The sequence below is a fragment of the Biomphalaria glabrata genome, chromosome 16 (genome assembly GCF_947242115.1).
Source record: "Biomphalaria glabrata chromosome 16, xgBioGlab47.1, whole genome shotgun sequence".
NCBI lineage: Eukaryota > Metazoa > Mollusca > Gastropoda > Planorbidae > Biomphalaria > Biomphalaria glabrata.
Genome location: NC_074726.1, coordinates 15,089,835 through 15,106,071, shown reverse-complemented (window position 1 = coordinate 15,106,071; position 16,237 = coordinate 15,089,835). Strand labels below are relative to the sequence as shown.

Below are 16,237 nucleotides of genomic sequence, written 5' to 3'. Positions count from 1 at the left end.
TAGCTAACTCTAGATGATCAAATACAGATCAATCCCAGTCACTTGAGCTGATTACTGAGTACATGAGATGAACATATCTTGTCATTATTACTAAGTATTTCTTAGTTGACTTTTTTTGCCAACTTTTTGCTTACTACAAATAATTTCAGGCTATTACTGATGGTTACATACAGCAGCTAGTCATTGAAGATGCCAGGCTAGAGGATGCTGGAACATACACATGTGCCATGGGAGATGAGAAGACTACTGCAGAACTGAAAGTTGAAGGCCAGTTCAATATGCTTATGTTTTGTATAATAATAATAAGGCTTGTTTTGTATAAAATAGTCAAGCATTCTTACAATATTTAGGAACAGTAAATTAGGAACAGTACCTTTCTTTTATACAGAGTTGCCTCTGGAGATCCTGAAGCCTCTACGCAATGCAACAGTATCTGAAGGAGAGAAGCTAATCCTAGAGGTGGAACTGTCCAAACCCAATTACCCTGTGACCTGGAAGAAGGATGGAGAAGTCTTTGTGCCCAGGGAAAACACAAGGCTGATTGTGGATGGCTGCCTGCATCGCTTAGAGATAGATAATGCTGATGTAGATGATGAGGCCAATTACTCCCTTCATGCAGCAGACAAGAGCTGCAAAGCTTTGATTCTTGTGGAAGGTAAATCTTGGAACCCATTCAGAAGTGTAGGGTCAGAATTTTATGACTGCTAGCATTTTAGATTTAGACTTTCTCTTCTCCTGGCTCTAATCATCTTCAGTACTGTAATGAACTAAAATCAGATAAATGAATCCACCATAAAATCATTCTGCCAATTTTTATTACCCATATTCACAGTAGATGATACTTCACCAAAAAGAAGAAATCTTTTAACTTTGAATATAGTCCAATATATCATTCATTGTTCAAATTGAAGAACTTTGTATGCTTAGACTTAGACATGGTACCTATGAACTGAAGTAAATATCTTATCTTTTCAAAGCATTAGATCCAGTATATTCACAAGTAACTATTTTACTAAATCCTTTCCCTGTGTTTTAAAGTGGCTTTTTATTACTTTCATTTTAGATCTCATGTAGCCTACATTTATAAAATGGTAATACCCTAATTTACATGAGAATGCAGTATTTTTTAGATTACATAAAAACTTCAAATGCCTTACTATATACTGATAAATGACATTGCCTAAATATATATTTGTTTACTGAATCACCTAATCATATTGACATTGCCTAAATACACATTTATTTATAGAACACCTACTGATATTGACATTGCCTAAATATATATTTATCTACAGAAACACCTACTGATATTGTCAAACATTTGGAAGACCAGAATATCAAGGAGAAGCAACCTTTCACTTTCACATGTGAACTCTCTAAGCCAGGAGTTAAAGTTAGCTGGCTCAAAGATGGCCTGAAAGTTTCACCTGAGGATGGATTCAAAGTGACAGTGGAGGGCAAAGTTCACACTCTGTCTAAAGATTCTGCCACTTTGGAGGATGCTGGGAAATACATGCTGTTGTTTGAAGATAAAAAGTCTTCTGCTAATCTTGGAGTTGAAGGTGAGTATCATAAAGTATATACATTTTCAAAAATCCCAACTCTTCTTTACAACATCTAATAAAAGTGTTTTATTTAACTCACATCTTATGTTTTTCTTGTCATATTTATAAAGGCTCATGAAAGCTAACTTTTCACAATGACCTTTAAATAACTCAATATTAATAGAAAAAAAAAATTTTGTGTTTATGACATAACACTCTCATAAATTATTGTCCACTTGGGATTTCTGGGGATTGCTAACATGATTTAACAGCAAAGATTTGTTATTGATTATTCAAAAAAGGGAATCCTATTTTTTTTTTCTGATTAGCTCTGCCAACTGAGATTGTTCGTCCACTTGCCAATGTGACAGTAATTGAGAATCAGAGTCTAGTCCTTGAATGTGAGGTCAGCCAACCACAGAAACAAGCCCGCTGGTTCCTGGATGGCGAGGAAGTTACAGCTTCGGCTCGTTTCAGGTTGACATCAGAAGGCACTGTGCATCGCCTCAGAGTAGACTCAGTGGAACTGGATGATGAGGGCTTGTACAAAGTAGACATTGATGGTGCAGTCAGTGAAGCCACCGTCTTTGTTGAAGGTTAGTGAAAGAAGAAAAAACAAATGGACAGCTTTTTAGCTCTTTTTTGTTGTAGGTGCTAAACAAGAAGTAGTTGCACTCAGAGAAAGTGCTACAGATACTTAAAATAATGTTTACATTTGTAATTTATCCATTGGTTTCTTGCTGACTCTTCTTTTGGGATAGACTTGATCAATTCTTAAATAGTCTACAGTGCCAAATGTTGTTTTTTCTATACTTTTACTGTAGAGAAACAAAAAAAAGTCATTCTTTTTTTTTTTACTTAGTAAATTCATCTTCTTAATATTACATGCATTAGAATCAAAGTGTATAACCCTCTTGAAAGTACTAAACAATTTATGTTTGCCTTGCAATGGCTGTTAATTGAACTTCTTTCATTTAGTTGCACAAATGTATATTTTAGGCTGTATATTATCTTCCTGAATAGGTTTCTAAAATAAGTTTTTCAAATAAATATTATAACATATGAATTGATCTTTAATATTTCTATGTCTAAATGTTTGATAAACTATAACTATGTCTTTGTAGAACTACCAGTGGAGTTTACTAAACCTCTTCAAGACATTGAAAACATTGAGCATCAACCTCTGGTTCTGACATGTGAGGTCAACAAGGCAGACCTAAAGGCTACCTGGCTGAAAGATGGTGCTCCACTGAAACCCTTTGAGGGCATGGAGATTCTGAGCAGTGGAATGACACATACAGTGAAACTAGATAAGTCTGAGTTGGAAGATGAAGGAGTCTACACATGTATTGTTAAAGAGAGGAAGACCTCCTCCAGGGTGACTGTCAAAGGTTAGGGAGAGATATAGCGAAGTAGTTTTTTTCTTTTTCATCAGTTCTAGCTACTTGGAAGAGTTTATCTCAACCAATCCAGAATTATGTCAGTAATTTTTTCTTCCTAGCTAGATAAAAGTTAGCTTCCTAAGTCATACTTTGTTGTCAAACATTAAAATTATTCTCATGTCTTCTAGTTCTTATAAAGTTTACTAGTATCTGACACTCTTGAGATAAAATTCTTTATTTTGTTTCTAATATTGTTAAAATAAAATTATCTACAAATTTCTTTTTCTTAAAGTGCATCTCTTTTTTTTTATTCTAGTTAAGTTTTTTTTTTTTTTTTTTTACATTTCCATACAGAAGAGCCTTTGAAAATCACTAAACCACTCGCTAGTATTGAAGTGACAGAAGGTCAAAGCATCTTCCTGGAGTGCACAGTATCTAAACCCGATCGTCCAGCAGTTTGGTATAAAAATGATGTCAAGTTGTCTACTACTGAAACCATCAAACTTTCTTCAGTCAAGGAGAAACACAGTCTGAGCATTGCTAGGGCTGAGCTTACAGATCAGGCAGTGTACAGCATTAAGGTAGATGGCCAGACATCTCAAGCTGAAGTTCAAGTCATTGGTAAGTCCAACATTTTGTGGAAAACAAGTGCCAAAGTACATCTTGTTAATGATTTCATTATCTAGCAGGTTAATTAATGAACTTGATTCTCTAAGATGTCAGATAATTATTAAAGCTAATTTTTCAGAATAGAAATGTAATATTGTTCATTATCAAAACATCACTTTGAATTGCTGCACTCCCCTATATAACTGCACTGTTTGTAGGTTTTAGTTGTAATAAAACTTGTGATTATTTAAAAGTGGAAGTTTGACAGCTTTAGTTCATAGGACCACTACTTTGTTCCTAGCTTGGTTGAGATTGCATATTTTACTTTGGGTTGGAAGGCATTCTTAAGTCAGACAACTTTAATGTAAGCTGGCTTCTTGATACTCAGAATGACCACTGAAATGAGTGATTAGTTACAAAATACTTGTTAGGAAATGAGATACTCTTTAGCTTTCAGGTGTATTTTTTGTTACTAATCAAGTGATGGTACATATCCCCAACTTGTGTGACATTGAAAAAAAAATAATTTTTAATGAAGTATATTAAACTATGTTGATTTTTTTAAAGTCTTAACCCAATCTAAGTATTTAACTTTAAAAAAATGAACATTAAAACTTAGGAATTCACCACATTTGTTCCAAACAGAAACAGAGCTGGAGTTCATCAGGCCTCTGGAAAGCTTTACCATCACTGAGATACCCAGAACCATAACCTTTGAGTGTGAGGTGTCAAAGGTGAATGTGCCAGCCAATTGGTACCACAATGGTCAGCTTCTATCTCCAAGTGATAAGCTAGAGTTCTTTGGCAAAGGCGTCATTCATCGTCTAACTATTAATGAAGCTGATGGTAAAGATGAAGGAGAGTACCTGATACAAGTGAAAGACAAAAAGTCTGTGGCAAAGTTATCTGTTGAAGGTATGTCAATGGAAACTAGTAGGTAAAAAGGGTGGGTTGGTATGCATTTGAAGGATGTGTATTAAAATTTTCATTCAGTTAATTTCATGTTTTCTCAACTATGTCAAATTAATATTTTGTGTTTTTCAAAATATTTAGGCTAGAATATTTATATTAACTGTTATAAAAATATATATATTTATATATAGCATACAGTGCAAGAATTAAGTTCTTGCATTGGAATTGTTTTTGTTTTTTATTTATAACCATATTAAAATGTTTTTCTCTGTTGGTAAATTAACATCATATTTATGATGCTCTGTGTTTGGTTATAATGTATTTATGTTCTAGTTTCTGTTCTTATTAGATTGTTAAAGGTTTATGACACAAACAAATGTTAACCTTGTATTCAAATTCTGCTGCATATATTTGCATTAGTTGCTGTTTCAATAAAGTGTTGTCTGTTCTTACAGTGCCACCAAAGATATTTGTGGACAAGAAATACCAAGAGACTGTTGTGCTTTACTCTGGTCAGTCCACTGCCTTTGAAATTCCATTCACTGGAAACCCTCAGCCCAAGGTCACTTGGACATTTAAGAATGGTCCACTCCCAGATGCCAAGCGCATGGAAGCTGAGACCATTTACAATATGACTACCATTCGCTTGGGTCATGTGATTAGACAAGACAGCGGTGATTACACTGTCAAGCTGGAGAACACTAACGGCATAGCTGAGATTACTATCAAACTACTTGTGCTTGGTAAGTAGCATTCAGAGGTCATTTTTCTAATCATTAACAGCTCCAAGATAACAGTGATATTAGTTCCCAGTTGAAAATACAGAAATGATCTGAACATAAATGGCCCTAATGTTATGTGGTGTGATTTGTAGCTTCATTTCTGCTAAGCCCAATAGTTCAATTTCAAGTATCTGTGGATTTCAATTTGGAATTTTTGGAACTTTTCTTCATTGTACCTCCAAAACAGTATTTAGAATGATGAAAAGATTGAAGAGATTGATCATTAGACTGGCTACAAAAATATTCTCATTTTCAATGGTCACCTTTTTTACTACAATGTTACTTTTGATACCAGAAACTACAAATTTATTGGGCTTTACTTTGGTTTCAAAAAGAAAAAGTTTTATCTTAAGAGATGTAGCAAGTGTATTTTCCAATCTCTAGTACATTTGAAAAAAAATAGTTTGTTTGAAAATTTTTTTCCAAAATATTTATCATGTTTAATGACTTATATTTGTGTATGTAGATAAACCCTCTGAGCCAAGAGATTTGAGAGTGACCAACATCACAGCTCAGACAGCCACCTTGACCTGGACAGAGCCAGAGGATGATGGAGGAAAACCAATTACTAGCTACATACTGGAAAAACGAGATGCCAGTCGCCAGACCTGGACTGGGCTAGCAGATGTAGCAGACGCTACACCTTTTGACATCAAAGGCCTTGTGGAAGGCAAACAGTACATCTTTAGAGTTGCAGCCAGAAATGATGTGGGCACTGGCAAATTTGCAGAATCTGATACTATCACTGCAAAGAATCCATTTGGTAAGAGAGAACAAAATATTTTTAGCTAAATGTCGTATTGAGAGTTTCTGTTTTCGTAGAACATGACACAGTTCTCTATGCAAGAAGCTACTTTGTCTGTTGTTTTGAAGGGAGCTCATACTTACTTCTTTACCTTAGTCTTTTTAACATTTTTTTTCTTTTATTGCAGATGTGCCTGATGCTCCTGAGGCTCCTGTGGTCAAGGAAGTTTTCAAGGACAATGTCTTCCTCACTTGGCAGCCCCCTGCCAATGATGGAGGTGCTCCTGTGACTGGCTACACTGTGGAGAGGCAGTCCAATATCACCCCCAGGTGGATAGCTGTCAACAAAGAACCAGTGTCAAGTACTGAGCTGAGAGTGCCAGACCTTGTGGAGGACAACACTTATCAGTTCCGGGTGACTGCCATCAATCAAGCTGGGCCCAGCAAACCAAGTGAACCATCACCCACCATCAAAGCTAAAGACCCTTGGAGTAAGCATTATCCATTGCATCATAAGCACATTGCTGAACTAAAAAATAATTCTAGCAGTCTACTATGTTCTGATGTGGCAAATTAAAAGAATTTAACACCTCTTAGAAAACAACATTTTAAACTATTATCAAAAATAGAAAAAAGCGAATTAGCCATCTTAGTTTTAGTTTTGTACTTTTCACTTACTATTTTTTTATGCTGTTGATTGTTAAATAAAAAATTTGCTTCATATGAGCACAATGGCAAATAAAAAAACTTCAACGAGGTTTTTTTTATGCAAGTAGTCTCACACCTGAATATATGCTGGAATCAGCACATATAAAGTTATTAAGTATCATGTGTATAAAACATCATCATCTCTGACAATTTCCTTCAGAAAAGAAAAACCTTCCTTTTGTTAGCTACTCTAGTTTTAGTACCTTCATTAAAAGTTCAAAAATCATCTCTTACATTTTAGGTATACCAGGTCGTCCAGGTGTGCCAGAGGTCACTGGAACAGACAAAAGCTCTGTGGCTCTAAAATGGACTGCTCCTGAAAGTGATGGAGGAGCTCCCATCTTCAACTATGTAGTTGAGTACAGACCAGTGAGTACAACTCAGTGGATCCATGCCAACGAGACCCTCACTGTCCCTGACACTACATTCAGCGTCACAGGTCTGAAAGAGAATAAAGAGTATGAGTTCCGAGTGAGTGCTGAGAATAAAGCTGGAGTGGGCGAAGCATCCAAAGCTACTCGACCAGTCAAAGTGGTCAAATCCATTGGTGAGTACTTCAATATAATAAAGACAATGACTTCTACTCTAAAACTAATGATTATATTTTGTCTCTGTTCTATTCTTAAAACATGAATGAAATGGATAATATTGTGTGTTATTTCAGTGGGTGTCGCCCCTATTTTGTTGGAGCCTTTACAAGATATTGCTGTAGTAGCACCAAATGATGCCATCTTGGAATGTGATCTGGATGTTGGTGAACCAGAAGCTGAGATCAAATGGTAGTATTTATTTTTATCTACACTATTTCTCTCTCTGTATCTTTTTGTAAACTCCTTCCTTTGTGATGAATACTTTCATTGAACAATATAAAGAATGTATGCTTCATGACTTTGAATTTTCTTCAGGTTCCGTGGCAAGAAAGAGGTTAGAAAGAGTGCTAAGTATGAAATGAGCTATGAAGATGAGGTTGCCTCATTGGTCATTCATAAAACAGAGCCACAGGATGCTGATGTGTACAGATGTGAGGCTTCAAACCCTCTGGGCAAAGTACAGACAGAGGGCACCCTTTCTATTCACAGTATGTGTACCAAATATAAACACTCTAGTTTATAAGCAGAAGTAAACTGAAATGTCGACTTAAAGAGACTGTGTCTAATACAAATAATTGGTTTGCCCTTTTTCAGCCATGCCTGTGCTAGAGTATGACAACCGCTTCAAGAGTGCCCAAACTGTCAAAGCTGGATCCACCATTGTCCTGAAGGTCAACGCCAGTGGTATTCCATCTCCTTCCATTTCGTGGCTGCTTGATGGGGAAGTCTTGGAAAGGTCTGATCGTGTGTCTGTGGAGACAAACCCTGACTACAGCACTCTGACCATCAAGAATGCAGCCATTGAAGACTCTGGCATCTATACCATCATAGCTGAGAATGTGGTTGGCAAGGCAGTGGCAGACTTTGAAGTCAACATCAAAGGTTGGCCCCTTAGAGAATAGTTATCAAGTAAATGTTGAAGGCTCCCCTCAAATAAATTTTTCTTTCTAAAAATGAATGTAAAAATAAAATTTAAAAAATGTGCATTATGCCACTCAAAGAAAAGCAATAGCAAAAAAAAAAAAAGTTTTGTTTTGTTTGGGGGGGGGGAATGGTTTTTTCCTTGTTGATTCTTTCTACAATTTAAAGGTTTATCATTAACTTTTTTTTACAATGTTTACTGTTTCTCACTTCTAAATCTATCTTGTTTGGATTGATTCAGACAAGCCTGGAAAACCTGAAAATCTTCGTGTGCTGGAGATTTTAAAAGACAGTATCGCCATAGGATGGGAGGCACCCAGTAACCTTGGAGGGTGTCCACTGAAAGGTTTTGTCATTGAGAAACGTGAATCTAACAGAAACACTTGGGCAACAGTGAGTAACAAAAAGGGTTTAATTAAGATAATCATTGGTAATTGTTAACTTATGTGTAATGAATTTGACTATTTCTTAATTATTGAGTTATTAGTTACAGCTGTAAAGATAATTTAGTTTTATGAAAGAAAAAATGCATGAATTAAAATTTAATTAAAACCCATTAGCTTAGATAATATAGTATCATTGAATTTTTATTTTACCCTAAAATATTTTATTTAGTATATTGGATAGTGTTGACATTTTCAAATAAGTTGGATCATTGACTAGTTCAAATTTCTTAGTGAGTACACAGCAAATTAAATTATACATTTATGTTTCACATGCCTCATGATTGTATGAACCAGGTCCAGACAGTAGATGTGACTACCAACACTCTGTCAGTACAGAAACTTTTGGAAGGTAAAGAATATTACTTCCGTGTGGCTGCAGAAAATGAAATAGGTGTTGGTGAAGCCACTGAACTCATAGATGGCATTGTGGCGAAAAGTCCATTTGGTAAGAAGACTAGATTTTTTTATTTTAAAAGTAGGCTTAACATTACACTTATTTGAATTTATCTTTGGCTCTACATATTTGTTGATGTCCTTCACTCATGCCAAGTCTTTGTTTGTTTAGATGCACCAGATGCTCCCAAGAAACTGACTGCCACAGAAATCACTGCAGCTTACATTACACTCACCTGGGAGCCTCCTGAAAGTGATGGTGGTGCTGCCATCACTGGATATGCCTTGGAGCGCAAGTCACCTTCCACCAGTCGTTGGGTCAGGGTCAACAAGAGCCCCATCCGTGACACTGTCTTCACTGTTAATGAATTGACTGATGGTTCAGAATATGAATTCCGAGTCTTGGCAGAAAACCCAGCAGGTTTCAGTAAACCATCAGCTTCTACTGGCATTTTGACTGCCAGAGATCCATTCAGTAAGATATAAGCCAATGAACTTTGTGTTTTAAAATTTAAAGTTGTAGATCTTTTCTCATTTGTGCTTCATAAAAATTTTAGATTTTGCACCTTTATAAAAAATATATATTGTGTTTAAAGAGTGGTTGAAATACACTGATTACTTGTGGATTCTTTAGTTAATCGAATGGTACTCAAGGCAAATAACTCAAATAAACTCAACATGTATAATCAATTCTATTTGAAATGAAACATATTTGTTTGTGAGTCTAAGAGATAATATTCAATGAAAAAAAAAGCACCCTAATATGTATACATTATTTATCATAGAAAAACCTGAAGCCCCTAAGCAACCTGAAGCAGTGGACACAACACGCTCCACTGTCACCTTGAAATGGTTGCCACCTCAGAAAGATGGAGGAAGTCCAATTTTCAACTACATTGTGGAATACCGCTCAGTCGGGTCAACCAAATGGCTTGTGGCGAATGCCAATGTCAAGGTTCCTGATACCAGCTATGTGGTCAAAGACCTGGTGGAAGGTACACAGTATGAATTTAGGGTGGCCGCTGAAAACAAGGCCGGTGTTGGCCCCATGTCACCTCCCTCTGTACCAATCACAGCACAAGAACCCAGTGGTTAGTGTTTTTATATGGATTTTTGATTTAAGAAATGATGTTATAACATTGATTCTAGTATATCTAAGGTGTACTATGTTACCCTTGCTATTCTGTGTTATTATTTGATTATATTATTGTATTAGCATCTTTCTCAAATGTCTTTTTTTTTTTACTGTACCTAATGAAATAAACAGCATGTAAGCAGCATGCACAAGCAGTAGTAGAGTTTTATGATTATTGAGAGAAAATGATGAAAATATGTCAAAACATAAATAATTTCTCTTATAAACAATTATATCATCATTTGTTTCTGTACTAAGATTCAAACATATCACTTAAACTTATTTAGCTTATTTACTATACTTATATGATATGCTGATTTGTTCTATTTTACTGTACATTAATAATGATAATAATATTAAGGCTTCTCTTTGAGTCTAAACATTATTGAGTAGTAGTATATGTGTTGCCCTAATGTTTCACATTACCTATTTATTTGCTCTGTCCTATTATATTGTACAGTTTCAGTTGAGCCAGTTGGTGAAGCTCCAACAGTCTTAGAAGGATTGCCTGATGTGGCTGTAACAGAAGGAGATACAGCTATTCTGGGCTGCAAGATCAGTGGACAACCAATGCCTTCTATTAAATGGTAACTTGTAGTTTTATATTGTTTTGAAAGTCCTGCGTAAAATCTGTCAAACCGAATACATTGTGATTTTACCATCCCAAAAAGATACAAGACACCAATAGCAAAGACAAACAGACACAAAAACTCTTTTGTTCTCCTGGCAATGAAATCATTAAATAAAAACAATCTGATATAATTTTTTCACATGTAAATTATGAGTGAGTCTGGTGTGAATGTACATTTTGGTTTTCTATAGTTATAATGTTTTGTTTGGTGTAATACACAAATTGTAAGACAATTTCCTTACGGATAATAAAGATTCTATTATTATGCAAAGAAACACCTTGGAGCCATACCCAATAAATAAGTAGCTTAACAGTCAAGTGAGTTAAGTGGTTTGACACATTTAATAAAATAATTAATGAAATAATGTGTTGACTACTGGGGTCTAGTTTAATACTTTATGACTACTAATGAATCTGTTATTAAAATTGTCTTAGATAAGGATCTTTTGAGAGAATTAGTTGTTTACATATCCTATCCTTTATATTCCATGTAGGCTGAAAGATCATAGAGAAGTGATTGCTGATAAACGCCATGAGATGATTTATGAGGACTTTGTAGCTTCACTAGTAGTCAAAGATGTCCAGGAGAAGGATGCTGGAAGCTACACATGTGAGGCTAGCAATGATTTAGGTAGTGTGAACACATCTGGACTCTTGGAAATTCAGGGTGAGAACAAAAAATGAATGAAACATTGCCATGTTGGCATTTTGTTTTTCCATAAAAACATTTTGTTTTCAATTTGAAATTTGTCAATCTATGAGATGGAAATAAGTTCTTTTTTAATTTAAAACTAATATTATGCAAATAAAAGATAAAATTGCATTTTCTGGCATTGTTTTTCCTTACAGCTGCTCCTACTCTAGATTTCGACAATAAGTTCAGAGATCTCATCACTTTACATGCTGGAGCTGTTCTGAAGATACCAGTTCGAGTTGGTGGCATTCCTCTACCCAGAGTTACTTGGCTCCGCGAGGGTCAGACACTTCGCACTGGTGGTAGAATCACAGTAGATATCCAAGAAGAAAGCACCACATTGACTATCAAGAAAGTCACTAAAGAAGATGATGGTCTTTACAGTTTGGTAGCAGAGAATGAAGTAGGGGAAGCCACTGCCAAGTTTGATGTGGAAATTTTGGGTAAGAGTTCTGTAGTTCTTTGGTTTACATTTTGAAGTTTAACAAATAAAATTGAACATGTACATGAATATAACTTTTGAATGTTGTTCAGACGTGCCAAGCCCACCCCAGGGACCTATTCTTATATCTGAGTTGACCAAGGATAGCTGCATGTTGACCTGGAAGCCACCAAAAGATGATGGTGGCTGTGACCTCACAGCTTACATCGTTGAGCGCAGAGATGCCAAGAAAACAATGTGGACCAAGCTGGCCACCCTAGATGGGGTTACCCTGGACTACCAGGCTACCTCCCTGGTAGAGAGTAATTCTTATCACTTCAGGGTTATTGCAGAGAATGAGGTTGGCCAGTCAGAGCCCTTGGAGACCAGTACCCCTGTTGTGCCAAAGAGTCAGTTTGGTATGTTCTGTACTATTCCTTGGCATGGTAAAACTTGTGAAGATCTGTGGCATTGAAACATTTCTAACATTTGTTCTACTTTCTAACCTTTAGATCTGGTAACAATGGCATGATACAGAATTATTTGTAGTAGCTAAAATGCTCTACAAGCATTGAAACTAAACTTAATACATTTATTTGGTTGGTTTTCTTCCAAGTAAAGAGATTTTACTGTAAATCTTGAAATGACATGTTCTACTGATGTGAAACGTTTAAAATACTTGATGAGAAGACTAACACTACTGAATGAGTTGTATAGAAAATATAAGAACCTAAGCTTTAACATTAGTTTGTAGCTCTAAAAGTGATCCAATTATTTAATCTGGATACTGAAATGCAAGAATGTTTTTTACAGCTTCTTTCACTTAAATTTCAGTGTGAGATGTTGTGCGGCTGTGATTAGAGATTTGACAATAGTGATTATACTATTTATTATATTCTAATGAGTAACTGAAATTAATCCTTCAGTAATGCCTGTAGATTGTTTCCCTTGAAAGATCTCTAAAGAGACAATCTCCGTTCCTTTGTTCTCCTCATACTGTGTTCATGAATGGGTGGCTGCTTGTTCTTGTCCTTAGTGACACATAGCATGGTGTAAATAAAATAGTCCAATCACTTGTATACATTTCTTAACTTTTGTCACTTTTCATTTTTATTCTGTACACACTCGTGATAACTATATATTATTAAAACTGACATGTATTCCGGCATTTATATTTACATATACAATCTTTAGATCTTTAGCTGTTCAAATGTTCTAATAGTCTTGATATTTTTATTGAAGGAATAATGTGATAAGCCATTTACTCAAGATATTTGTGTATTTGCATAACTTATACTATAAGCATAATATATTTATTTTAAACTCTTTTTCATTTTGTTCATGTTGTGTAAAAAGCTTCCATAATAAAGTTTTCAAGTTTGTCATTTCTAAGTTGTTTATTTTCCTTTGCTCCATTGGATATAGTGTCTAGTTATTAACTTGAACTAAAAGTGTCAATCTATGTTTGGCTGCATGATTTGTATGTTACAACTAATTTAACTATTACTAAGTGTGTTCAGGAACAGTCTTGGGTCCACTACTATTTTTAATTTACATAAATGATTTACCAAATTGCATTACTTCAGGAACAAAAGTCAGATTATTCGCAGACGATTGCATAATATATAGAACAATAAAAACAACACAAGACACAGATATTTTACAAAGAGAATTAGATGAATTACAGAAATGGGAATCAAATTGGAGCATGTCTTTCCACCCAGAAAAATGTCAGTTGTTAAGAGTAACAAAAAAACTAAAACAAATTAATTCCACTTATCTTATTCATGGCAAACCAGTAACACAGACTAAAAACGCAAAATACCTAGGTGTTATAATAAATGAAAAACTGTCATGGAATCCACATATTGATGAAACTACAAAAAAATCAAACAAAGCATTAGGATTTATTAAAAGAAATTTCTATAAATCAAATAAGAACATAAAACTAAAATGTTATTTAACCTTGGTTAGGCCAATAATAGAATATGCATCCTCTGTTTGGGACCCCTCAACTCAAGAAAACATTAAGAAACTAGAACAGACACAAAATAGAGCAGTGCGATTCATAACAAACGAATATTCACATTTGACTAGAGTAACACCTTTAGTAAAATCGCTAAATTTAGAAAGCCTTCAGGACAGAAGGCTCAAAAGTAAAGTAGCAATAATACATAAAACACTGAACCATAATCTTCAAATACAAAAACAAAATTTAATAAAATACTCTGAAAGACACAAAGATAAAGGCACATTCCTCGTCCCATATGCTAGGACAAATTTGTACAAATACTCCTTCTTCCCTAGTGCTATTAGAGCATGGAATGGGTTGCCTGAGCTAGCCAGGAAAACCAGTGACTTGGCAGAATTTAAGTCATTGGTTAATATGCATGACTAAATGCATGACGCGTAGGACGTAATCATCTTCTTTTTTGAAGTAACGTCTGTATTATATAAGATAAGATAAGATAAGACTAACAGAATGGATTAGTATCAGTCAATGAATCTAAAGCTAGTAAGATCTAAAGCATGGTTTGTCCTGTGTGATGAGGTAAGTGGTCAGCTTTTTTGTAGAACAAGAATTTTTTGTTGTACTTGAATGAACAATATCATGCATTGCAAGACATCAGGGTGAAGTCATTTTCTTCCTAACTTTTTTTTTTTTTTTTTTTTTTTTTAAGTTTTAAATTGAAAAGATATTTCCTTACTGCCAAAAGGCAAGCTTAATTATCAAATTTAAGTTTTAGGATGATTTTTGTCCACTTGTGATTCCCCTTCACTTTACATATATTGGTAGTACTAAACTAAATGTGTTGTCTGACCAGTTGATTTATTTTCACTGAACATTAGGGAAACCATCTGCTCCTCAAGGACCAATAGAGTTCACAGATATCAAAGCTGATAGCACAATTTTGACCTGGAAACCTCCAAGCTCTGACGGTGGAGCCCCAATTAAAAGCTATGTCATTGAAAGGAGGGATGCCAGAAAAACAACTTGGACCAAGATAGCTAGCACAGACTCCAAGACTTTGTCCTGCACAGCTCAGAAATTGATTGAGGACACCCCTTACATCTTCCGTGTGTTTGCTGTGAATGATGAAGGTCAAAGTGAACCATTAGAAGCTGACAAAGAACTGATACCCAAGACACCAGCTGGTATGTGTATTATCAATGTCAAAGTGTTTTACTGGCAAAGCTATGGTGATTTACAATTTCACTCGACTTAAATAGACTTAACTTTACATCTTGAGGCATTGGGTGTCTTCATAAAAGTAGTCTCCAGCAATGTCTGCAGCCTCTTCCCAGCTGGTTTCCACTGCCCCCAGGTGTCAGCTTATAGGATGACATCCCTGTAGAAATAACATTATTATACGAAATCATATTTTCCAATAAAAAGAAAATGACATGTAAGGATGTTCTTTAAAAAGGCTCAGATAAGTCTTCACTTTTTAGATTGCTTCCTTAATTAGAATGCTAGGTTCTAGAGATACTAGATTACATAGCAGGAAAATGTAAGAACTCCTAACATAATAAAACTTTTAATTTTTGTGTAAAAAATTAGACATCATATTAAATGTGAAATACAACTGTCTTTTTTCTCATTATTAATCTGAAATGTAATTTTTTTTTTGATTTACTTCATTCCAATGGTTTCTATCTTGTGTTCAGCTGTTCCTAGTAAACCCATTGGCCCGATCAAGTTTTCTGACATCCTAGCAGACTCTGTGACGCTTTCTTGGTCTCCACCCAAAAAAGATGGTGGAGCTAAAGTGACTTCCTATGATGTGGAGTGCTCTGCCGATGGAGGTCAGACCTGGACACCCATTGAGACTGTGGATGCTAAGAGCACCACCTGCAAGGCCAAAGAACTGAAGGAAGGGCAGAAATATATGTTCAGGGTGGCTGCTGTCAACAGTGTGGGCAGGGGAGAGCCATTGGACTCTGAGATTGTCACACCACAGAGAAAGATCAGTGAGTTTTTCAAAAATAATGTTAAAAAATGTATGCTTTTGTAAACATCATATATTGAGTTATTACATCATTCCTTATTTAAATTGTTTTTAGGTTAACTAATCCGTTTTCAATTTCTTTAAATAGATTCATTTAATTTCACTAAGTATTTACTCAGCTATTTAGTCTTTAGTCTTTTCCCTTTTATTGTAGAAAGTCTTAAAAAAAGAAAACAATTTTAATGAAAGAAATAAAAAAAAACTCATCTCCTAGTAGCTCCATTATTATTAGTTATGGTCATTTCAAGCAGGGAAATTCATATTTGTTTATTTATTCATATTCAAAAGTGTAATAAATACCATAAACTGTATATG

At 35.1% G+C, this 16,237-nt stretch overlaps 1 protein-coding gene across 34 annotated transcripts in view; it reads left to right on the top strand.

Annotated features, from left to right (window-relative positions):
* Positions 1–16,237, top strand: part of LOC106078342 (titin-like) — a 533,611-nt gene that overhangs the window by 246,726 nt on the left and 270,648 nt on the right. For all 34 annotated transcript variants that reach the window (XM_056014734.1, XM_056014739.1, XM_056014738.1 and 31 more), the window contains 24 exons: positions 150–267; positions 389–655; positions 1,296–1,562; positions 1,874–2,140; positions 2,669–2,935; positions 3,281–3,547; positions 4,181–4,450; positions 4,903–5,190; positions 5,696–5,992; positions 6,162–6,464; positions 6,923–7,228; positions 7,346–7,460; positions 7,587–7,759; positions 7,866–8,153; positions 8,434–8,585; positions 8,933–9,083; positions 9,204–9,506; positions 9,817–10,122; positions 10,627–10,753; positions 11,292–11,464; positions 11,647–11,934; positions 12,026–12,331; positions 14,763–15,068; positions 15,582–15,884. In XM_056014734.1, the coding sequence (XP_055870709.1) occupies positions 150–267; positions 389–655; positions 1,296–1,562; positions 1,874–2,140; positions 2,669–2,935; positions 3,281–3,547; positions 4,181–4,450; positions 4,903–5,190; positions 5,696–5,992; positions 6,162–6,464; positions 6,923–7,228; positions 7,346–7,460; positions 7,587–7,759; positions 7,866–8,153; positions 8,434–8,585; positions 8,933–9,083; positions 9,204–9,506; positions 9,817–10,122; positions 10,627–10,753; positions 11,292–11,464; positions 11,647–11,934; positions 12,026–12,331; positions 14,763–15,068; positions 15,582–15,884 (5,908 nt within the window). The remainder of the gene's footprint in view (positions 1–149; positions 268–388; positions 656–1,295; positions 1,563–1,873; positions 2,141–2,668; positions 2,936–3,280; positions 3,548–4,180; positions 4,451–4,902; positions 5,191–5,695; positions 5,993–6,161; positions 6,465–6,922; positions 7,229–7,345; positions 7,461–7,586; positions 7,760–7,865; positions 8,154–8,433; positions 8,586–8,932; positions 9,084–9,203; positions 9,507–9,816; positions 10,123–10,626; positions 10,754–11,291; positions 11,465–11,646; positions 11,935–12,025; positions 12,332–14,762; positions 15,069–15,581; positions 15,885–16,237) is intronic.